Source organism: Echiichthys vipera, assembly GCF_963691815.1.
Source record: "Echiichthys vipera genome assembly, chromosome: 12".
Taxonomy (NCBI): Eukaryota; Metazoa; Chordata; class Actinopteri; order Perciformes; family Trachinidae; genus Echiichthys; species Echiichthys vipera.
The window spans coordinates 3,558,229-3,582,614 of NC_139837.1; the positions used below are offsets into that span (position 1 = coordinate 3,558,229).

The 24,386-nt window shown below is 44.5% G+C and overlaps 2 protein-coding genes across 3 annotated transcripts in view; both read right to left on the minus strand.

Moving 5' to 3' along the window:
• The window catches only part of LOC310954524 (zinc finger MYM-type protein 4-like), a 30,007-nt gene extending 6,107 nt beyond the window's left edge, over positions 1-23,900 (minus strand). Inside the window, exons 1-24 of one of the 2 annotated variants that reach the window (XM_083924022.1) lie at positions 23,762-23,900; positions 17,351-17,954; positions 15,386-15,438; positions 15,156-15,296; positions 14,925-14,988; positions 14,313-14,509; positions 14,045-14,169; positions 13,026-13,260; positions 12,689-12,901; positions 12,453-12,603; positions 12,066-12,181; positions 11,603-11,965; positions 10,575-10,725; positions 10,086-10,261; positions 9,760-9,937; positions 7,677-7,790; positions 7,544-7,587; positions 7,283-7,421; positions 1,565-1,692; positions 1,354-1,471; positions 916-1,209; positions 761-840; positions 339-468; positions 56-207 (exon numbers count right to left, since the gene is read on the minus strand). In XM_083924022.1, coding sequence (XP_083780148.1) covers positions 56-207; positions 339-468; positions 761-840; positions 916-1,209; positions 1,354-1,471; positions 1,565-1,692; positions 7,283-7,421; positions 7,544-7,587; positions 7,677-7,790; positions 9,760-9,937; positions 10,086-10,261; positions 10,575-10,725; positions 11,603-11,965; positions 12,066-12,181; positions 12,453-12,603; positions 12,689-12,901; positions 13,026-13,260; positions 14,045-14,169; positions 14,313-14,509; positions 14,925-14,988; positions 15,156-15,296; positions 15,386-15,438; positions 17,351-17,954; positions 23,762-23,800 — 4,005 coding nt within the window. In that variant the 5' untranslated portion in view covers positions 23,801-23,900. Of the gene's footprint in view, positions 1-55; positions 208-338; positions 469-760; positions 841-915; positions 1,216-1,353; positions 1,472-1,564; positions 1,693-7,282; positions 7,422-7,543; positions 7,588-7,676; positions 7,791-9,759; positions 9,938-10,085; positions 10,262-10,574; positions 10,726-11,602; positions 11,966-12,065; positions 12,182-12,452; positions 12,604-12,688; positions 12,902-13,025; positions 13,261-14,044; positions 14,170-14,312; positions 14,510-14,924; positions 14,989-15,155; positions 15,297-15,385; positions 15,439-17,350; positions 17,955-23,761 lie in introns of both variants that reach the window. The other variant, XM_083924021.1, reaches the window with a different exon arrangement.
• Positions 2,035-6,431, minus strand: LOC310954529 (uncharacterized protein; the record flags this gene model as incomplete). The annotated part of the gene is made up of 3 exons (XM_083924034.1): positions 2,035-4,336; positions 5,282-5,728; positions 6,362-6,431. The coding sequence occupies 3 exons, from the start codon at positions 6,429-6,431 to the stop codon at positions 4,329-4,331; spliced, it is 525 nt and encodes a 174-aa protein (XP_083780160.1). The 3' UTR covers positions 2,035-4,328.
• Positions 23,901-24,386: the final 486 nt, after the last annotated feature.

The window sequence follows — 24,386 nt, forward strand, 5'->3', positions numbered from 1 at the left end:
AGTGACGCAGTGTGTGTGTGTGTGTGTGTGTGTGTGTGTGTGTGCGTGCGCGTACCTGCTGTATCCCCAGACAGAGGTAGAAGATGCTGTCTGGGCTGTAGGTCTCTCCATTGGGCCGTCTCACCTCTTTGATGAAGCAAGACAGAGCAAAGCTGAGCTCAGCAGCGTCGCACTGAAGGATGTCTTCTTTGATATCCACTACGTTGGCTACAGGGGAAGAGACCACAAAACACAACTAGTGTAGAATAAAACAGAACCAATACAGTAGAATCAATCAATGGACCAGAGGAAGAGATATCCTAAAATAAAACTGGAGTACAAAAAGAACTGAGGCTCACGTTTGGGCAATCCTTTGTTTCGTTGTTGGACCCAGCTCCGCCAGGCTTTCACCCCGTACAGGTGGTTCAGTTTGGCCGGGGCCGGAGCCACGGCTGCACTGCAATTCGACGGAGCAGTTCGCCTTCGACCCTGGATGGATGGAAATGCATTGAATAGTGTGGGAAATTGTTGAAACGACTGAAAGGTTGTGTACGTTAAGAGAGAAACCCTTTTGGGTCTATAAATAGAAGCATATAATATTTAAGAAAGTCGTAACGTCCGAGGACAGGGAGCTGTTAAAAAAAAGGTTTCATACGGCTAAAGAATCAGAACAGCGAGCGAGGAAACATGTCTGCCTACAAACCTACAGTTGGTTTAAGGATTTAAACCAGAGGCTGATCAAATGAATGAATGAAAGAGTGCTTATGCAGCAGGGTCATACCCGTCTCCGGGTGGAGGAGAAAGGATCTCTGGGTCTCTTCACTCCTCGCTTCGCAGCACGAGTCTTCTGAGCCATGGGTTCTGTGAAAAAAACACAAAAGTTGTAGCGACTACACGCCATTCAATTTTTTCACTGCAAGTTACAGGATGTCTCACCAAACGGGACATCAGCCTCCAAGTCCATCAGCGGAGAGGAGGGAGGCTGATACTCAGCACTGGTGGTAGGTGGGTCGATAGGTGGGGCGATAGGTGGGTCGGTAGGTGGGTCGCTTGTCGTCGTGGTCCCCTCTGGCTCAGCATCAAGTGGGGGATCAGCTGACTCTGGGCTCTTCTCCAAACTTACAGCGAGCGGCAGGTCGGCTTGCACCGCTTTTTGAGTCTCCTCCTCTTCACAGATTACGGGAGGAACCACCTCAGACTTCGTGTCTTCACTATAAGAACAACTCTGTTCTGTAGCTGACACAAAAGTTAACATCAATGAGGTGAAACTTGGGTATTTAAGCTTTTGATATTTGAGTATTTTGATTGATCTATGTAGCAAACATACTTCAAGCTTTACAGGACATACAACTCAGGGAAATAAAGTGCCGTCACCTGCAGCGGAAACAGGCACATCTTCCTCTTTTTCTCCCGTAACAACCAAAGGCTCTGACTGGACTTCTGCATCTTTCATGTCCTTCTTCTGTGGCGGTACTACCATGGGTACTGGAACCTGTAAGACAACAGGAGAAATAGGTAAATAGTCAGAGCACATGGAGCAAACTAAATTCTACATTCATAGAATTAGTAACGTAATGACACGTACGGGCACGGGCATAGCCATTGGCACAGGTGTGTGCTGGGAGTACATGTTCATAGGCACTGGAATGAAGACCGGCACTGGGACTGGCACCATCACCCACCTCACTTTGCCCTCTCCTGTGGAGGAGCTAGCTGAGAGCACAGACAGAATTAGAGGAGGACATGAGAGGAGGAGAGATCATGAAGGTGAGGCAGAGAGAGAGAGAGAGAGAGATAAGATAAGATAGAGGAAGAATTAAAAATATTAAGCTGCAAATTAATTTGAAAAGTAGAAAATGTCCGATTAGACACATGAACATCATCTCGTCTTACAAAATGAAATAAAAGAGTAAAAGAGGAAAATGAATTTGTGACAACAGTTCGTTAAATATACTTATTTTATTGAATCAAACGTACATTACTAAATACAGTCAGAGCTGCATTATTCTACAGTACAATGCAGAAATAACAGCATGTAAACAAAAATATGGATAAATGGATCAGAAATGCACTGTTGGAATGGAAAGATGGACAAGAATTGGCCGAACAAAACACATTTTGAAAAGATATACACCTTATATCTCCCATCATCATCACGCTGTGTAAGTCATTTTAGCACACCATGAATATGAAACCACGCTGAGAGGTGTTTAACACATTTAGACCTTGCAGCGCTCTACTGATGTCTAATAAGAGATAAGATAATCCTTTATTAGTCGGACAGTGGGGGGATTTGCAGTATTTACAGTGTTACAGCAGCAAAGTGTAGTATATTAAATGAGTGTAGTGTTGCTAAAATGTTACACGTAGAACCTTTGTGTCGTAGCAGTTTCTATTTCACAGCTGTAGCACTCAACTCAATCTATGCAAAGGCTTGTGCTTTCAGATGCGTTAACGGTTTCCTTTTGAAAGCATCTTTTTGTTTGGGGAACACATGACCTCAGACATGAAAGGTTCTACTATTACGGTCTAAAGATCTGCTGACATATGCAGAAAATCAAGGGGTTGTTTACAGTCCTGAGGCAAGCGGAAGAAAACACTTTTACTTATTGGAGATAAAGAAACCCAGCAGAAATCTACTCCCAGATTCACTCGATCATTAGTCTGAAAGAATTGTTTTTTATTATCTATATTTAATTGTTTGGGCAGGTCCAATTTGAGAAATATATAAAAACACACCAAAAAAAATGTATTCACAAAGGAAATTTATTAACAGATTCATTTGCATTTAACGCAACCGTCATTTCCAGGTGTTGACAATACTCTTCAACAAACAAACAAACAAACAAAAAAGCAGGAATGCGACATGATTTCACAATCTGATGCACGTCAGGGTTTATAAAAACAAGGAGAAGTGACAAAAACGTACAAAGGGGTAGTAGGTTGTTGGCAAAAGAAGTAAAACTACTCATGAGAGATGGAATATCGCACTGGAACCAACTCAAATGTCAACATGATCGGATCAGTAGTGAGGTACAGCAACAGATTTAACTTTGAAACATACATCACACATTCAAAACAAAACAACTGAAGCCTTTTTTATGTTAGATAGCTGCGTCTTAAGGTATAGGTAGGACCTAGCATCACCTCCTAGTTTGGTCAACTGGTCCTCAGTGCAGTGAGCGTGAACCCAAACTAAATAACCTCCCACTAAGATCCTCCATTGGGAAAATCCCTTATTTCTACAAGACCTTGACTTCTCTTGTCATTTCCTGAAATCCCCTTCTAGTCCCCCTCCTTTAAAACACTCCAACCCAACCAGCATCTTTAATTCCAGCTGGATTGTAATGAATCTTTACAAAAATGAAACGCTGCTTTACAAGAAATTCCAATAACAAATAATTATTAGATACTAATTCAGTTCGTGAGTGTTTGTTCAAAGTAAAAGCACAACTAGCAGCACAGTTACCTGTTGCATGGACCTGCATTCCCTTGTTAAGTACATTTGTTTTGCATTTGATTTATGCATAAATTAGTTTGTGCTGTCGCTTGTGGGGTGTAAGCTAGGTCCGTGGTCTCTCCCCTTCATAAGAAACCTGTAAAGTTCCCCATAGACTGCAACTGTGCAAGCAGGTAGGCACATGTGACCTGAATAAATGTAAGGATGGGGTTACAGCCTGTGATGTAACGTGATCTCTCCTTACGGGACGTGGTGGTGAATACATACTTATATGTGTGTGTGTGTGTGTGTGTGTGTGTGTGTGTGTGTGTGTGTTCATATAGGAACCCAGCAGAAGTAAAGTAGCAGCACAGTTCATTTAAACAACACAAAGAAATCAAGTGAATGAAACATTAGATTCACAAGTTGAAGACACTTGACAAATGTATCAGGATCAGCTTTAATGACACATGTCTTCTGGCACACGTTAGTTAATGAGGTTAACACTTATTTTTAAACAAAACTAACATGTTACAGTACCGTGTTGTAGGTCAGTGAAGCCCTTATGGAAGTCTATCAACCTTGTGTAGACCACTTACAATACCCCCACACAAAATAAATAGCCTTTATGAGAAGAGGAGGAAACAGACAGCCATGAAATCTGTTCTGCATAAATACTGCGGCCTTTAGTTAAATAAACATTTACGGAACCACTGTAAACTAAAGGGCTTTCTGCCTTCGCCGTCAATAATATTTAAGATTTAACTTAAAAACAGACGAACATAAATTAGTTCAGCTCCCTAAAGTAGTGTTTGTGTCGACACACACACACACACACAACGGGTCGACCTTGTAGTTGTGTCATCTCTGTCCGTGGTCAGGGTAGAAGACAACGTCTCATGTCAGCAGGTCAGGAGGCTGTGGAGAGAAACACTTGGGTGACAAACTCGACCCTCTTAGGAAGTCAGTTGAATTGACTTGAAGAAAAAGCACATGAATGTCAGTGCATTGATGTTTCTCTGACCATAATGGCATTAAAGGGATAGTTTGTGTGTTTTGAAGTGTAATTGTATGAGGTACTTATTCAAAGTCAGTGTATTACCCACCAATGGCACAGGAGTCCTGACACGGAAGCTAAGAAATGCACAGCTGTGGACAACAGCTAAATGTATTTTAGCAACTTAAAAAAAACCCAATATCAGTTTAAGTGTATATAATATTTAGAATGTTTTCACTGCTTTGCTGCTAAACATGGCTGTCTGATGGCAAAGACAGCCATTCAAGTTTACACGGGGGAAATGAAGCCGTTCTACGCTCTCGTCAGAGCCACCAGACTCTGACAAAACTGATCATTTTACCTTGCAGAACACAAGGTGCTGGTCTACCGCTGCCTCGCTCGGTTAGTTTGTTCATGTTATTATAGGACCTTGGTGTTTTAAAGGGTTAATTAAGAGTAACACAACTAAACTAACCAATAGCGGCAGTGGTAGAACTGAAATTCAGGTGTTCTGTGAGGTAAAATGACTGATTTTGCCAATGGAGTCTGGTGGCTTTGACACGAGCATAGATCACAGCTTCAAAACACATTTAGCCGGTGTCCCTGTCCACAGGAATACATCGCATAGCTCCCAAGCCTGTCCTCCTGCCTGCTTCTGCAAACTGGGGCCATGCTGACGGCCATCTACTGCAGGTAACACATCAACTATGGATAAGTACTTCATACAACCCCACTTCAAAATATCTCAACTATGCTTTTAACATAGATGCAGTCATCGCAATTAACATACAGTGCATACAAACTGGTGTTATTTTACATATAAAGTAGAACTGAATGTATGCATTTGTGTTATTCAGAAGGCTCACCTTGTGCTTCCAGTTCAGGAGCGGTTTTGTAGATCAGTCTTGTGTGGTAGAGTTCAAAACAGGGCACAGGACAGAGGCTGGGCTCTCCCGAACACGTCTTACAGTAAAACGACGTCTGCCTCCTCAGGATTCCACTCTTCTGCTCACAACGCTTCGTTTCACACGGCTCCTTCTCTTTCCTCTCCCTATCGTTCTCGTTGTGGGAGTTTAATCTCGTTGCCTCTTCTTTTGTTTTCCTCTCTGGCTCCTCCTCCATCTTCTGCTTCTTCTTCTCCTCCTGCTCTTCTTCCTCCACACTCCTCCTCTTGTATTGTGAGCAGACCTTGCAGTCAGAGTCAGTGTCCCTCTTGCCTAGGAAATGGCGTCCGGTGAGGCGCGTCGGCACGCCATTGCACGGCTGAGTTTCTCCCTGAGGTTTCGGAGACGGCAGCGGAGACGTGGAGGCTTCTGCGGATGGCCGGTCAGGTTGAGAGGAGCTATCTAGCAGAGCTGGTGCAATTATTGAAACAGCTAGTTGTGAACAATGAATTATTTAACGAACCAGAAAAATGAATGAAAATATATTAGATGGTCTGTAGAGTTGTGACAGGCACCGGGCACAGCCTGAAGGAAACTGGCTGCTTTTGTCAGTGTGACTAAAACCAGGTATTACAGTATTATTGCTAAAGCCTGTTGTGGAGATTAGCATTGACTGGTATATATAAATCAATTATGCTGGATTTAAAGTTTGCAATACAATTGAGTACCATTTGCTCGACCATTTTAATTTTCCGTGTGTTTTCTGCAGAACGTTATATTTGACTTGTCAGAAAAACCCAGTATATCAACCGTCTGTCTTGTGTGGACTGTGAGAATAACAAAGCTCAAGCTAGCTCAGTATTATATTCCAGAAAAAAAGTGCCAAGTTAAAAGTTGTTTCTGCTTCGGCGACGACTCAACCTCCTAATTTGAATCTGGCTCATTCGATTTGTGTCACATGAACATATTAAAACGTGCCTCGTAGTGGAACCTTACTCTCCGCTACCACGAGCTGTTCGGTTTAATCAGTAAACACAAGGAAATGTTTGGGAGCGATGTTGCCACCCACAAAGCAGGACTGAAGATTCAGCACCATCATGTGTTGGTGTTTGGAGAGAGCTGATACGGTCATGGTGAGAAAAACAGGGAGTACAAAAGCGTTTTAATCAAAATGGATTTAAAAAAAACGTAATGCTAGTTTGAGACGTCTGCATGATGTGCTGCAAGTACACTTAGGGCGCACTCACACTGTCCTTCCGCACCGGGCCTAAACAGGTTTTTCGGGTCAAGCCTAGTGCGTTTGACCAGTGTGAGTGCAACCGCTCCGCGCATAACTGCGGCCAGCTGGCCGTCCACGACCCGTCTGAGAGAGGTGGGCTTTTGTAGAGCGCGTTTGCACATGTACGAGTACGACGTCTACGGCACTTCTGACGTCATTTATGTGCGCCTGTTCGGACATAGAAATTAGAAGGACGGACCATGCGCGGACATTTAACAACAACAACAATGGCGGTGAAAGGTTCACGTTGGTGTGATGCGGAGGTGGAGTGTTTACTGCAGATTTGGTCGATGAAAAGATTCAAAAACAGTCGACAAGACGCACAAAAACTCAGAGGTCTACGGAAAGATCTGGAAACAAAGCCACGCATCGCGATGACGTCATCAATGCGTGTGACGTGTTACGACGTGATGACGTATAGGCAGCAAGAAGCATTTGCGCAGGCCCAGGTAGTGTGAGTACAAACGGGCCTGGGGCGCAGGGGGAGAGGGGGGGGACAAGGACCCTAAAGCACGGGGCACGGTGCGGAAGGACAGTGTGAGTGCGCCCTTTATGTCCACCTGGCATTTGGACACTGTGAGGTGCATTATACTGTCAGGAAGCTGCCGGATGGCACACAGTCCAGATGAAACCTCTGTACCTACATTCTGCCGTGTGAAACACTAGACTACCAAAACTTGTTAGAGTGTTTTTTTTGTAGTTACCTGCTGAGTCAGCGGTAGGTATGGGCAGCTGACACGAGCTCTCTTGGTCCATAGTGAAGGGCCGACACAGAACGGACTTGTTCTTCATTTGACGTCGACGGGACACAGGCACTCGCATGGCGTCCGTCTGAGTACTGGCCTGGAAATAAACATGAAAAATAAAACAGCAAACATAAACAAAGGAGAGCTTATGTTGTTCTTAATGAGTTGGTCTATGGTCTTAACTCTAAACACACACACATACACAGAGCGAGTACATACATGGTCCAGATTTTTCCCATCAATGTTGGAGGTGGGAAGAGCTCCTACAAAAGACAAATACAAATGTAAGCACTACACTGAACCCTTTTGCGAGAAATGTATATTATAAATACACAAACACTTCATGACTAACCAGTAAGAGCAGTATCTGCAGACACACTGGGCTGCGTGGCAGAGCCATTGGCCAGGGACACGACATCAGCAATGACTGGATTCATCTTTGAAGAGTCGTGGGGCTGCGTAGGAGCTGGAGGAAGACAGTAACGTACCAACGTCAGAACAGTTTGGGTCGTTTCACATGTGAGATTAGTGCTTTTCTGTTTTCAACTCTAGTCTCTTCTTCTCACTGGGTGAGCTCCAGAACCTGTGCTGATAGGGCCTGATATTTATTTATATACAAGTGTTTTTTGTTAACTTTCGCTGGCCTGAAATGAAGAAATGCTCGGCACATAAACAAAACATCACCTTTACTAGAATCCCAAATAATACAGACTAATGAAAACATTTTTGCACGTGGTAGACATAATCAATACAAAGGTAGTGTATTTAACGTCATTTAAAGCTGTCAAACATTGAAGTTAAAGTTTATTTATTCATCTATTTCATTGTCACACCTTCCGCCTTATATGCTGCGGTAACTATTTCATTGGGTTTGTTTAACTGCTATGTAAAAAAAATAAAAATAAAAGACAAGCCAGCACAACAAATGGAGGGCAGCTCCTGGTTTGAAGTGGGTGAAACTCAAAAAAGGAGAAAAATGTGATACTTTGCTTACTTCTGTGAATTACATCAGGATTTAACATCTGAATCAGAATTTGATGACAGTTGGTGGGTTTTTTGGTTGCTGTCAATCGAACCACACCCACACAGAATTAGTTAAATTCTTTATAAATAACACCCAAACGTGCGTTTTTTTTAAAAAAAAAAAAGGTTGTTGCCTAGTTAATCGTGAACATATGATGTTCTACAGAAATACTTTACGTTTTCAGGGGATTTCAAATTCCATCCAAAGAAATCTCTTGTAACAGTCAAACCCAAAAAGCAAAACATGTTCTTGCAGCACAATTACGCCCACATGCCACGAGAACTAGGCACACCTTTATCTGGATCTTGTGAAAAATACTGGACAGACTGAAAAGAAGTGGATATAGCCTCTGGGCCTGAAAAGTGAAGCCAATGCAGAAGTGAGCGAAACCATTCTTTCTAATGTCCAGCAGGGCGTTGTATAGAAGTCAATGAGAAAACGACCCTAATACACTTATAGACTGTAGAGCAGGGTATGCTTTAGGGTGTGGTTCCTGGTTCCTGGTTCCTGGTTCCCTTGAGACTGACAAGTTGCAACAGCGACCTGTCAGACAGGATAGAGGCACCTCCACCAGGTTTTGACTGCATGAAAGTTAATTTATTATTTTCCTGCGTAAAACGGTCTTGTTCAGTGTTCAGCTATACTAAAAGAAGGAAGGAAGGAAGGAATGGTCTTGTACTTGTAAAGTGCCTTTATAGTCTTCTGACCACTCAAGGAGCTTTTACACCATTTGCCACATTCACCCTTTCATACACACATTCTCACACTGATGACAGATGCTGCCATGCAAGGGGCCAAATGCTCATCAGGATCATGCATTCAGGCACATTAACTGTGCTCTTCAACCAAAGACCATTTGAGAGGAAACCATCCCTTTATTACTAGCACCATCTGCTGTAACAATCCAACAGCGCAGCTCTAGTCCCACTGCGCATGTGCCATACCCCATACTTGTGTCTCAGCCTCTTTCAGTAAGCCTTTGCTAACGCTAGCTAGCTTGCTTGCTTGGTGAAGCGTTTGGGAGCAATTTAGGGGTCAGTTTCCTGCTCAAGGACACAACATTCGGACCGGATGAGCCGCAGAGCCAGCCCAAACAAGAGTCTGTTGTTTTCAGGTAAGTACATGTTGTTTTGACTTTTCCTCTTTCCGCCCTCCTTGATATTAGCTGATGAGTTAGCTCCACCCTCTCATCCAAATATTGTTACTTCTGTCTGCCAGAAAACAGGACAACGACGCCCAAAATGTCAGTGTCAATGCTTCAGTATAGTACTCCACCAACCAATAGATTATGTCACGGTGGCTACATCCACTTCTTTTATACTGTCCATGGAACATTTCAACTAGCACGGGCTTGTTTGCATGTAGACTACTACTCAACGTCACACTGTACAACACTGATGTGATAATTTACCATATGGTGGTTGTGGGGCTGTTCCAGTACCGTTACTGCTGGTGTGTTGGCTCATCTCAAAATGCAGGTTGCAGTACTGCAGCAGGCAGGGCAGCTTGCAGAAATTACGGACTGAACCCAAACACTGCAACTTCTCAGTCATATAGCCCTGTTTCCTACAACTGTCACATCGACCCATCTGGACAGCAGAGGAGGAGAACGAGGGAAGAAAGAACAGGAGGAGAGAGATAAAAAAAGAAATATAACCATGTTGAACATGGAGTAAGGCACTCTCGTTGATTTAATGCCAAACAATTTCCTGTGTAGTGGGAAACGTGTCTCCTTACCCCATAGTAGAGCACAGTGTACTGGGACATGCAGTGTGGTCTACAGAACTCCTCCAGCCTGCCTCCGTAGTGACTATGCAGCATCTTCTGGCCGATGCCTGAGCAGTAGGTGCAGGGACGCCAGGGATGATCCTTGTTACGAGATGTCATCTCATGTTTGAAGAGCAGCTTGCAGTCTGGAACACGGGGTGGGTGGAATATTATATTATTTCAATTACTACAAAAACGTTCAAGTCCAATGACACTGATTCAATTTGGCATTTAGACCAGACACATGGAGGGCAAGAGCTGTGGCTGGTCATAATTTTAGGCCAGTTTTGTCAATATTGTTACTGAACCAAGTTGACCATGTCAACTAGCAATAATTTGAATTTCTGCGTTTGCAATTTTATACCTTAGTTAGCAATAATTTTAAGGCTTAGAATATCTGAAAAACAACAGGATACAAACAGAGGATAACGGGGAAAAGTCATATCTGTGTTTACTCACTCTCACTGCAGAAGATCATGTCCTGTTGGTTGTAACTGATGATGTCGAAGGGCACGTTCTCCTGTTTACAGAATTCACACACCATCAGGATATTCTTCACGGTTTTATACTGCTCACAGCACGTCCTGCTGCAGAACATGGAAATACGACCCTGCAGGAGAAAAACAGCATTAGTGTTACTGTCCTCATGGTTCGTTCATGAGAGTCTGGATAGGGGCGTTTCCATTAGGGCAAAATGTGGCTGCTTGGAAAGTTTCAGGGCACGCCCTCTCAAATGGCCGTTCACTCGCCGTGTTTCCATAACGAAAAAAAGGCCTGAGAGGGATTTGCTAGACTCTGGAGGTGACGTATCACTCTGAATGGGTTTTGATCGCCGGTGATCAGCTGATCAGTGATACAGCGGCGCATTCTTCCTCAAAACACATACAGAGTTTGTTTTTAGGTGGCCCGTATGATTCACGTCAACTTATGTATAAGTAAAATGAGAGAAAACACTCCATCTCAACAATTCTGGGCACTGTAAAAGTGTTTGTTAATGGACAGGCTTGCATCCGCTTGCAGCAGATGTGTGTGTGTGTGTGTGTGTGTGTGTGTGTGTGTGTGTGTGTGTGTGTGTGTGTGTGTGTGTGTAAAAATGGGAGAGAGAGAGAGGGAGCATGCAACAAAGGGCCGCAGGTCAGAATCCAACCTGGCCGCATTCCTGTGCAAAAATGTGCGTGCACAGTTCATTTTCTGCGCTGCGTTCTACAACACCACTGGATAAATGTGTCAACTCTACTTCACCGTGTTGTTGCGACGTCTGTACTACTACACGCCACATCCCGCTGAGAGCTACATCCCATCAGCAACCGGGCTACCTCAGGGGTTTGAGCCGCCGTTTTTTATGCACCTGCTCTCGAACAGGTCGAAAAATGGCCGTTGCTCGAGCGACTCACAAGCAAATTTGGGGCGTTTCGGAGACAGACCGGCCTCATTTCGGGTATTCGACCATAGTGGAAACGCACCGTATGTGCATGTGAGCTCCTTACTTGGTAACTGAATAGCAGCGGCTTCATGTTGAACAGTTTGCTGCACTGATGGCAGGTCAGCTTGGAGATTTCACTGGGCCCGCCCTCCGCTGGTTTCAGGGGTTGATCAGCGGATGCTCTGGCCTGGGCTTGCCCAGGGACAGAGGGTGAAGACATGGCTGGGTAAGGGTGCACCAGTGGGGGAACTGAGGTATTACTGGGATGGTGGCCCGGGTAGGGGACTGAAGATGGGTAATCCTGAGGGATGGGAGGGACAGAGCTGGCTCCGGCAGAGGGCCCCGGCCTGGGGGCATCTCTGTGGGAGGAATCCCTGAAAGTCGAGGTTCCATTGGTCAGGTCTGGCTGAGAGGTGTCCCCCGACTTCTGTAGAGACATGGTGTGAAAATAACAGCATTGAGATTTAGGTTTAGGCCAAAAGATTTTGTCTGATACAAAAAAGCTCTTATTGTACCGGTGCCTTTACCCTGTATATAGAGACACAGTCATAGGAGCAGAAGTTACGAATGGTGCCGTCCACCATGGCCAGGTGATACTGAGGGACAGCAGACGCCTTGCACTGGCAGCAGGGGAACGCAGCACCTAAGGGAAAAGGGTAATATTGAAAACCCCTACAGCGAGTGTGTGAACATGCATAATGCTTTCACTGTCTTTGGTTGTGATAAGGATGTGGTGATGTAAAGAAAGGTGCAAGTTTGAATGTTTTAAATTCAACAAATCCTACATCATATTTTCATATACGAGTGAGAAGATTATTGTAATCACAGATGATCTGAATCCAAGCTCTGCATTTAAGACTGCATATACCAGCTGACCTCGGCTTGTGAGTGTGTGTCTCTGTGGTGTGTCCTACCAGTGAGGATGTGTGGGGGTGGTCGACTCTGTTCCACACAAGCAGATGAACAGTACAGCTGGACTTTGCCCTTTAGGTCTCGTTCCATGAGGGTGGCGGACACTACAGCCATTTTGTGACAGAAGGCACACGCAGCTGTTTTTCTGCAGGTCTATGGGGAAACACGGTGAGCATCGAAGAGGTTTGCATTTGCTACATTAGCTTGATAAAAAATGATCTTTCACACAAACACTTACCTGTTTGTAGGTGCCAATACAGGTGGGACCACAGAAGTTGAGCTGAGATCTTTCAACTGTTAGTGTCTGACAGGAGCCTGAGCTGCTGCTACAGTAAAGTCCGCAGCCTTCACAGCAGTTCATGGCCAACTGACGCATCTTCCGCCATGTTACAAAACAAGCATTACTACAGAGTCTGTGCAGACGACCTTGATGGGTGACCTCGTGCTCAATCTGCTAAAGAGATGACAACAGTTAAACGAGGATAATGAACAGAGTAAAGACACAGAGCACCTGGGCCAATACTCGGCTCATCAGGCATCTTGACCAAAATATGTCTTAATTAAGTGTACCGTACCCTATTAGAGACTCTGCACACGCTGCAAAAGGGTTTTTCAGGCGGTTTCTCAGCTGGTTTCTCAGGCGGCTTCTCCGGTTTCTTCTCCACACGTTTGTCAGCCCATTTATCTGGAACCTTGTCGGCAGTTTTCTTCTTGTGGCGAAAGACAGACAGACAGAACTGGCCACAGAAGTAAATGTAGGTGTTGATGTCTGCTGGAATCGTGATCATGTCCCTGGGCTGAACGATCTCCCTGCAGAGAGAACAGCACAAGCAACCAATACAGTAGTCAGGAAAAATACAGGATGATGGCGGGACAGAGGATGGAACATTCACAGTGACGATGAAGATGAAATTCAAATCGACAGAGTTTTTACAATTCAAGCTTAAATGTATCAAGGGAACAGTGCAACTTGTATAACCTGGACAAAGCATGTAAAATACTTATATGTGAATCAAGATTCTCTTTAATTAAATGATGAAGGAGTTTTAGAGGTCTGTGTCAAACTTGGAACTTTAATAATTACACCCCCACGGGAGCATCACATGTTACTTTATAGTAAAATGTCAATACGTACAGTGAAATAATGAAACAAATATAAACATATGTACAGTACATGTAGTGTTTGGGGGAGAAACTTAGCTTTTATGTGCATGTAGGATTTACAATTCTAACATGTATGCCAGTGAATAGACCATTTTTCAATTACACTACAATAGAAATAAGTGGTCATATAGTAGATCATAAGAAAAAACATTTAAAAGTGAACCATAAAAGCCTATGTGGTGGAAATGCTTCCCCGTTACACTCTAGCAGCATAATCAACTCTCAAGTAATTATCTACTTCACTTTAAAGTCAGAAATAGCAAAAACAACCTAAAAAAAACCCCATAATTTTACTTTAAAGGAGGGAAGCACAACGTTTTGACAATGAGGTAAACGAATACACCACATATAAACTGCCAACTTAATCCAGCTAAGTGAAACTCTTCCCTGATTAAGTTCACACTGATGTCCGGTGGAAACAAAGATGTACCTGTTGCACTGGAAACAGGAGCGGTTCTTGTTGGCTGGAGGCAGATGTCCAGTCAGACAGACTGTGGAGCAGAAGAGCTGCGTCGAACCTTTTCTTTGGAACGCTGTTTGGCCTTTCAGCAGAACCTACAACCATTTACAGATTGATGAAACACAGCCGCCCAAAGTCCTGGTGCATTAAAAACGGTCATTTCTGCTTCTCATCAACAGTGTTTTCCTTAATAATAAGCTCATCTATGTAGAGGGGCCTTGTTAAGCAGCAGCAGTACCTTAGAGCAGCCGCTGCAGCGAACGCTACCGGGGACGTTGGGTGGAGGTGGCCGTGGGGGTGCTTGTACCAGAGGTGGTAGTGAACTTGGGATTGGAGCTGGTGGTCTGAGAGGGATGGGGGTCATGGCTTGTAGGACAGTGCCTCTACCGGGGATAAAAATGGCCGTCTGAGGGGGAGCTGGGACGGGTGCTGGCACTTGAGTGGATAAAAGAGGAGAGGTTGGTTAAGAAAAACAACGAGAAATGATATGTTTGGAATCTTTTAATAATAACACACACACACGTATGGTAAATGTGCAGTTATGAACCACTGGGTGCTGATATCCCTTTCACACAGGTACTGAAAACCTGACATTATGCAAATGTTTGAATCAGTCAGACTGGGCATCAAACAGAGTTTAATCTACCAGCTCACTAGCACAAAGACGTTTACTAAAAATGAATGAACGAGCCCAAGTGCATACCTGTATAGTGCCGCACATTACTCTGTGTATTCAAGGTGAACAAGTCATGCTCTTCCACCATGTTTCATGAAAGTTGGACCAGTAGTTTTTCCATAATGCTGCGGACATTCAAACAAACGGAGGCAGTGAACAGATAAATGAACTCACTGGTAGGTGATGCAAAGGTGTTTCCTCCACCTACGGAGTAGACCGAGCTGATCCTCAGCTCCTCCTGAAATGACCACACATTAGAAATCAGATTTTGTTGAAGTGCTTAATTAAACAGAGCAGTACTGTTGTATGTTAAGGAGAAAACTTCTGTATTACTGTGTATTACTACACTTTGTACTGAACATAAACAGCAGATTCATACAGATAGCTTTCTCTCCCCACACCTACCTCCTGGTGCTCCAGCTCCTCTTTGATCTGTCTGATGGAGCTCTGAGGCAGTAAAGCAGCGTCGTAGCCCTCATCAATGGGCTCATCTTTAATATTAACCAGTGGGGGAGTACTATCCTCCATTGGAGCTGCCTCTGACCTCTGAAACAACAGAGAGTATTCATAATCACCCGATGAAGGTTCAAAGAGTAGTGACTCGACAATCTGTCCAGATATTTCCAGATCCCTACCTCTCCCAGCTGGCTATCTTCCGTCTCCTCGGTCTGGTTCAGGACACCTCCGTCTGACAGAGAGGTGGAAAATTTAACTTTTAATACTAAAAAGGCAGACACACTTCACCTAAGAGTTTAAAACTACACATGCTTCGCCCACCATAACTACCAGGGGGAAAAGAGGACAATTCCAATGCACACTTAAAATCCTTTTACACAGATTTTCTTTCCTTTCTGCAGAAACTTAGTCCTGGTGTATTAACCTTGTGTATTGTTCTGATCAATGAAAGTCCAGTTACCAAGCATATGTGCCACCCAGCCCACTAATATGCTGAGAAAACTAATTTAAAATGTGTCTAATAAAAACTTGCAACAGGTTTTTCTTTGCACTGGAATGGTCAGCGTGTCATTTCCTAGTGAAGGAAGAAAGACGCTGTATAAAATGAGAAGGAGTTATCCGACTAAATGGGATTTATCGTGCAGAACTAGAGTTTTTGTTTGATTTCCAGTTTAGCCGGTCCAACCCTGTCTACGAGTTTAGATCTGTTTGAATTTAAGCAAACTGGCTGAACTGAAAAAGGAACCTACATCAAACTGTGCAAACAGCGTTGACTCTAACTTGTGGTAATAATAGTAGTTGTAGTAAAAAGCAATATGACAACATGATTAACATAATATTGTGTTTGTTTATAAAGGGACTAAGGAGCCGGCAGCATGGAGGAGTTCAAATTTCAGTAGAGATGGTTGGGAAGATGTGCACGTTGTGTAGGGAAGAAGTGCACGTTGTGTTGGGAAGATGTGCACGTTGTGTTGGGAAGATGTGCACGTTGTGTTGGGAAGATGTGCACGTTGTGTTGGGAAGATGTGCACGTTGTGTTGGGAAGATGTGCACGTTGTGTTGGGAAGATGTGCACGTTGTGTAGGGGAGATGTGCACATTGTGTAGGGGAGATGTGCACATTGTGTTGGGGAGATGTGCACGTTGTGTAGGGAAGATGTGCACGTTGTGTAGGGAAGATGTGCACGTTGTGTAGGGAAGATGTGCACATTGTGTAGGGAAGATGTGCACGTTGTGTTGGGAAGATGTGCACTTTGTGTTGGGAAGATGTGCACTTTGTGTTGGGAAGATGTGCACGTTGTGTAGGGAAGATGTGCACGTTATGTAGGGAAGATGTGCACGTTATGTAGGGAAGATGTGCACGTTATGTAGGGAAGATGTGCACGTTATGTAGGGAAGATGTGCACGTTGTGTAGGGAAGATGTGCACGTCGTGTTGGGAAGATGTGCACGTCGTGTTGGTTGACTGAAAAGTTCATGTGTTTATCAGCTGTGACTATTCTGTTGCATGAGATGTGTGAAACAGGATTATAGAAAACTAAAACTGTGCCAATATGGCAACATTCTGAATTGTTGCCATATTGTAAGTACAGGTCAAACCCTCCAAACACTGGATATTACATTTCCCATAATGCAACTCAATAGTATCTTTTGTTAGTCCCTACCTACCAGGTAAATGCAAATTTCTTTGAAGGCCCAAATAGCCGGGATAACGTCACTATGGGTGAACTCCCACTGTTCAGTCATACCGTTGCCAAGCACGCGTCACAGCTAAAGTCCTGTTCACCCAGGCACGGCACGCTTGCAGGCCGTGGCCCGGTGGAGAGGTGGGCTTTTGTAAAGCACTGACGGTGGTCCTGATCACTTTTTATATACGACTGTTCCCTGAGAGGGACGTTTAAAAAGATGCGGCTGAAGGGTTTGCGGTGGTGTGGTGTGGGGGTGGAGTGTTTACTGCAGATTTGGTCGGATGAAATGTTCAAAAACCGTCAGACAAAACTAAATCTCCGAGGGGGGAAAACAATTGTTGTAGTGTGTGAGGGCCCTATGAAAAGATACTTTGATAAATTACAGTGGATAAGGGACTCGCAATATGCCATTAGTGATCAATCTGGTCCTTTCCATTCTCATGTGCATGCAGCTTTACCTCGGCTGTTATCAGGTGTGTGGTCCTGGGAGGAGTGGGAGGTGTTAGCGGACCCACTGCTCCCTTCCCTCTCTTGGTCCTCCTCCTCTTCCTCTTCCTCCTCTCTGGGCTGACGGGTACAGGGTTCGCCTTGAGTTACTTTGTTCCCCTCTCCTGGTTGGCTTCTTTCTGAGTTTGTCTTACCCACATTAACATCCTCCAGGGTGCCCATTGGCAGGGCAAAGTGCCAGTCTTCATCTTCTTCTTCTTCAGGCCCAAAAGAAGGAAGGCCGTCCAGTGCGTCGTCAAATGCTGCCCCTCCACTTCCTCCCCCTCCTCCTTCGTTGGGTCCCATGGTGAATGAGGAGTGTCGGACAGAAGGTGAGGAGGAAATGTGAGGAAAGGGTGACTTTCCCACCCCCTCATCCATCTTTTCTTCTTGCTTGCTGCTGTTGCTATCCTCTTCTTCTACCTGTTGGTTTTCCCCTTGTCCCGAAGTTTCGTCTACTCCCTTTGTCTCGTCCTGACCTCCACTCCTGGAGGAGCTGGCAGAGCCCCTGGAGGAGTCTGCAAAGTCTCCAAGCCCCATCACTTCATCAAACACTCTGGACAGGCGCTCCTCGTGCTGTAGGAGAGAGAAAGTCAGGGATTTCAAGGGGCAATTTTATGTTGAGCACTTCAGAAATTATACATTAAAGATTTTATTCCTCATTGTGCCGACTAACAACTGCTTAAAAACCTCATCATGTCAAAGGGAACAAAATGCTCAGTACTTTTTTTTATCCTAACTATAAATACCATTCCTTGAGCTTCAAATTTTCACAAAACTTGCACAAATCTGGACTCAAATAAGGAATAAAGACACTTGATCACCTGTGACTTCAATGTTCTACCGTAGGAACTGACCTTCCTATTCATTGTCTCAGAAATAATTGTGACAAACAATATCATTGTCATTTTAAGATCATTTTTTGCCACTAATAGAGTGATAATAGTACTAAAATAATATTAAAAGCACACCCTTTCAAAGAACAATGAACGTATGATTCTTAAGAATATTCAGACGTTGGAATCGGAATGTGCAAAAATTATAAAATATCCTAAATCCGGATGATCACGTTGTCATTGAGCTTACGGTCAGTAGCCGTCATATTCCCACTTCATTTCTTATTAACCTGTGTACTTATTTTTGCCTGTTTTTATACTTTAGAGGACCACAAACCGACTTGAGTTGCAGAATTATCCTCCACAACCTCACCCAGAAGGCGACGCAGGTTTGGGTCCAGGCTCTTGTCAGCTCACGTCTAGACTACTACAACTCCTGCGTGGCTAGTCCTTCTTCAAATGCTGTCCGACCTCTGCAACTTATCCAGGACGCAGCAGTCAGGCTAGTTTTTAAGCTTCCCAAGTCCTCCCACCCTGCACTGGCTACCAGCGGTGACTTGAATCTGACTCAAGGCACTGGTACCTGCCGTCCTTGCTGCGAATGGCTGAGGCCCTTCCTACGTCCAGGACATGGTCAAACCTTACACCCCAGGCTGTTCACTACCCTGCTAATACCAAACGGCTAGCTACTTCCACACTACGAAATCCAGTCTGTCCTGGCTCCATAATGGTGGAACGAGCAGCCTAATGACATCAGGACAGTAGAAACCACACACACCTTCTAAAACACATTATTCAGACGGCACCGTGGCCCACCTCTTTCCGAAATGTAGCACTTGAAGCAGTTTTGGCCGTATTCACAAAACATATTATCTTTTATCTAAGAGTACTGGTAAGGAGCACTAAAAGTAATTTAAAACCTATTCACAAAGCCTCTAAGGAGTGGGAGGGACTCCTAAGATAACACTAGAGGGCGGGGTTGACCTCGTTGACAGGGATGACATCTTCATACCTTCTATGCCCACAGTGATTGAGTCCCTAAATACACAAGTACCCTAAAGCACGGGGCACGGTACGAACGGACAGTGTGAGTGCGCCCTTAAGAGTTAATTTATGACAGAGACACTCATATGTGGAAGCGAATGAACTGCCGCACTGTGTGGGGTCTGGATGAGAGACGCCAAGATCGCCTGCCTTGCAAAGCTGCATTTTTCCATAGTGGAGAGTTGTAACAACTTTAATCTCTGGTGATGTTGGGTGGTTTTTATTCGTTGGTGAGGTGATGGCGTCCCTGACCAACTCTACCACGTTCATAACGCCATCTCAATTAAGGCAGTACCTTTTTAATGCTCACCATCATTGAATCTCTCCAAAATGTTGACTCCTGCAGCCACGTTAGATTGTTCCTGATTTACTCTTAGGACGCACACTGTCCTTCCGCACCGCGACCCGTGCTTGTCCCCCCTCCCTCTCCCCCCGCGCCCCAGCCCCGTTTGTACTCGCACTGCCTGGGCCTCGGCCAATGCTTCTTGCTGTCCATACGCCATCACGCCGTAACACGTCACACGCATTGATCGCGTGTGTGTGGCTTTGTTTACAAATCTTTCCGTAGACCTCTGAGTTTTTGTGCGTCTTGTCGACTGTTTTTGAATCTTTTCATCGTCCAAATCTGCAGTAAACACTCCACCTCCGCATCACACCAACGTGAACCTTTCACCGCCATTGTTGTTGTTGTTGTTAAATGTCCGGGCATGGTCCCTCCTTCTATTTACTATGTCCGAACAGGTGCACATACTGCTACCGCCGTAGGGCTCGTGCTCGTGCTCGTACACGTGCGCACGCTCGTGCTCGTACATGTGCAAACGGCTCCGCTAAAGCCCACCTCTTTCAAGAGTCTGCAGTTATGCGCGGAACGGGTACACTCACACTGCTTAAACGTTCTAGGCTTTAGCTGAAAAACCGGTTTTGGCCCGGGACAGAACGACAGTGTGAGTGCGCCCTTAGTGACTTAGGAGTCCTCGAGAGGACACTTATCTTAAAAAGTCCCAAAAGTAGGAGTGAAACGCCCCTTATTTTCAAGAGTTACCCCTAAATCAGCAAGTTAGGACGAGCTCTTAGCCTTGAGATGTTTTGTGAATACGGCCCCCAGTTTATTGTGTTTTGGTCGTTTACTTATTATTTTGCATACAAACGAACAAACAGTCAAACAATCAACATGAAGACTTAGGGCGCACTCACACTGTCCTTCTGTCCCGGGCCAAAACCGTTTTTTCAGCTAAAGCCTAATACGTTTAAGCAGTGTGAGTGCACCCGTTCCGCGCATAACTGCGGACAAGAGGTGGGCTTTAGCAGAGCCGTTTGCACATGTAAGAGCACGAGCTTGCACACGTGTACGAGCACGAGCCCTACGGCGGTAGCAGTATGTGCGCCTGTTCGGACATAGAAAATAGAATGAGGGACCATGCGCGGACATTTAACAACAACAACAACAACGGCGGTGAAAAGTTCACGTTGGGGTGATGCGGAGGTGGAGTGTTTACTGCAGATTTGGTCGATGAAAAGATTCAAAAACAGTCGACAAGACGCACAAAAACTCCGAGGTCTACAGAAAGATCTGGAAACAAAGCCACACACACGCGATCAATGCGTGTGACATGTTACGGCGTGATGACGTATAGGCAGCAAGAAGCATTTGCGCGAGGCCCAGGTAGTGTGAGTACAAACGGGGCTGGGGCGCGGGGGGAGAGGGAGGGGGGACAAGTACCCTAAAGCCCGGGTCGCGGTGCGGAAGGACAGTGTGAGTGCGCCCTTAGAGACAAGTGCAAAAACATCAAGGGGAGAGTAAAAGCGAACATAAGGGGACTGGTAGAGAACTCCTGTCGTGAAAGGTAAAGAGAAAAGTAAATATAAAAGTATTTCCATGGTCTAATCAGACATTACCTGTAGTCCAGTCTAATGGTAAAGACATATGTCATCCATTTTAACAGTTTTCAATAAAAACCTCTTTTTGTGTTCTTGGATTAAAAGGTAATTTCCATTACAAAGACGCTGTGCACAATATCAATCCATTCATCTACACTAGGCGCCTCCCTCTTCAGCCATTTCTGAGTTATTGATTTCTAACAAGCCCCGGGGAATATTCTCAGCAAATATTCATCTTTGTTCCTCCACTCCAGCTCCTCTAGATCCACCAAATATAACAAATTGAAACAAAAAGTTGCTTTTGTTGAAAACACAGTCTCTGGAATTTGATGTACGCGTAACCAAAATGGGGTCACAACAGGGCGACACCAGAATATATGACAGAGATTTGCCTCTTTGCTTCTCCCACATTGTGTCTGATTGGAATATGATCTCTTTTGCTTTTGAGTGCAGAAATATCAGATGACATTTTCCATGTATATTCTCTCCAACGTGGAGAATTTGTTGTTTTACATTGTCTAAAAATGTCCTTCCAGTTCTCCTGTGAGATTATCGCAGATCATTTTTAAGTACTCACGTGATTCTTGCACTTTTGGAGTAGTATCTCCATGGTTACATTCACTTATTGTACGTCGCTTTGGATAAAAGCTTCAGCTATATGAATGTAATGTAAAGCTGCATAGGGAGGGGCATTTGTAGGTCACAACGAACTGTATTTCCCAGATCGATCAATCAATCATGTGTTCAAAGATTAACGACTAATGTCTATGTCACTCGTAACATCAGTAGTTACATTCAAACCCCTTTTATCTTTATCTCGTCATAGCAGGAAACAAAGGTTGATTTAATAACATAAATATTGGCTCATTTCCCTTTAAAAGCCACCGGCACAATACCAGAGCCCTGTTCAAGTGTTTAACTATGCTACATCTGTGCCTTTCTTGTTATCCATCCATCCATCCATCATCAACCGCTTGTCCCTGTTGGGGTCGTGGGGGGCTGGAGCCGATCCCAGCTGACATTGGCCGTGAGGCGGGGTCCACCCTGGAGAGGACGCCAGTCTATCACAGGACACATAGAGACAAACAGACACTCACATTCCCACCTACGGGCAATTTAGAGTCATCAATTAACCTAACACGTGCAAGTCTTCGGACAGCGGGAGGAAACCGGAACCCGGAGAAACCCACGCACAAACGGGGAGAACATGCAAACTCCACGCAGAAGGGCCCCAGCTGGGATTCAAACCCTCTTGCTGTGAGGTAACAAGGCTAACAACCACACCACTGTGCCGCCCGCACTTGTTGTTGCAGGTCAAATGCATGCCACAAAAAAAAGGTATATAGGTCCAACTCCTGCATGCACTGCAGCTCTGCCTTTCTCCATAGATTTGACCAGCTGGTGTCCATACCCACAATCTGCCTCCAGCAATAAACCAAAACATACAACTGACCGGAGAGCACCACCTTCACACAGTAACACAAGTGACAGAGTAATAACACAACAGGGACAGTCCCAAGTCTCAAAATGTACTGTCAGTAGGAACTTTGATTTGGTTAGACAGGAAGGAAAAACCTGTTTTTAAAAATCCTACTGCTGTGAGCTTTCTAGATTAAAATAAGGAGCCTGCAACCCCATCAAATAACGCCCTACCTTTACTGAATACAACCTCTTTATGTCCACGTTTGAGATAACTGGCTATACCAACCTTCATTCATTAATTCATTCACTCATCCCAGTGTCTAGCTATTATGGATTATAATGTCTTCAGGCCTCACGCTGTCCGATCAGTGGGATGAAGGGGGCGTCCCACCAAACTCCATTTACAATTCGGCTATTTATCGCATCATAGCATATTAGTAAACTTGTACAAACACACACACACACACCCCAAACAATACTGTTAACCACTGTGGTAGATGCTACTGGAGTCCTTGTGTTAAATTAGCATCTAAGTGACTCGCAAGTCATCACCTACATTCATTGAAAACCTCCCCTTTTGCATTGTCCTCTGCAGCTCCGGGTGCACAGAGATGTGTGGATCCAACAGCTGCGGTGCTGGATGAATAAAGGCAGAAAGGGCCTGAATCCTTTACTATTAAATATAACGTTATTGGTTTGCTGATAATCACATTGTCGGAGCTTGGACATGCATCAGTGCAGAACAGCAGCAGGCTACTACAGGCTACTAAGCTAACCGGCTAACGCTAGCTTAACTGTGTAAGCTAGCACACAATAATTAAAAGGTCTTATTTATTATGTAGCTACACCAGCTATTATACTAAGCTCGTCGTTTGAGTGTTGCCCTTTAATATATCCTCCTTTGTTTGTATTTCTTACCTTTAATCGTTTAAGTCTAAATTCCTCGGAGTCCGCCATGTTTTAATTCTGCTGCAACCGCCGCGGAGCGTGCAAACATCCACCCGCCTCTAAGGGGTCGTTATTTAACAATAGAGATGCTAATTTACACTCATATGATGAAGGAATAGTCTTCTAACTCAGACCATTAAGTGTGTAGCAGCTGTGTAAGCCGCTGTCGTGTGTTTGTGGATGTACTACATGAAGAGGAGAGCCGTTAGAAACACAGACGACGAAGAAGAAGAAGAAGAAGAAACACTTAGTTACCGTAATTTTTGCGGGTTTTTCTCCCTTTTCTGTCGACATTGTGGACAGTTGTCCCTCTGTGTGTCCTGCTCCAGGTGAAACTGATAACTATGTGATGTTTTTGCTGTTTTAAAAGCGTGGTGGCTTTTACTTTTTCCAGTCCTCCTCACACGAAGACCAACCGAACCCCCGCTTTTTCAAATGCCATCTCCAAAAAAAAAAAAAAAAAAAAGTGCCCGGTGCTATATCCGGGTCACTACGGTAATTCAGCTCCGACTGGAACAATAACACTGCGTCTGTGTGTGCGGGGAAGTGACAGCAGCTGCACTGGTGCTTTATTCTGCAGGAGAAATTTCTCAAAAAGAGGCATACATATCCAAATGCTGTGTATACATATGCTTATATTTATAAATAAACAAATACAATAAATAATGTAGAAATTATTTACATAATTATTTATTATAAGAAACAATAAAGAAATGTGTTTCCTCAGGAGGGGGTCTGGAGTCTCCCTTAGAGAGAGGGGGAGAAGTTCAGCATCCGTGAGGAACTCGGAGTAGAGCCGCTGCTCCTTTGTGTTGAAAGGAGCCAGTTGAGGTGGTTCAGGATCATCTAGAAAGGATGAACCCTGGGCGCCTCCCTAGGG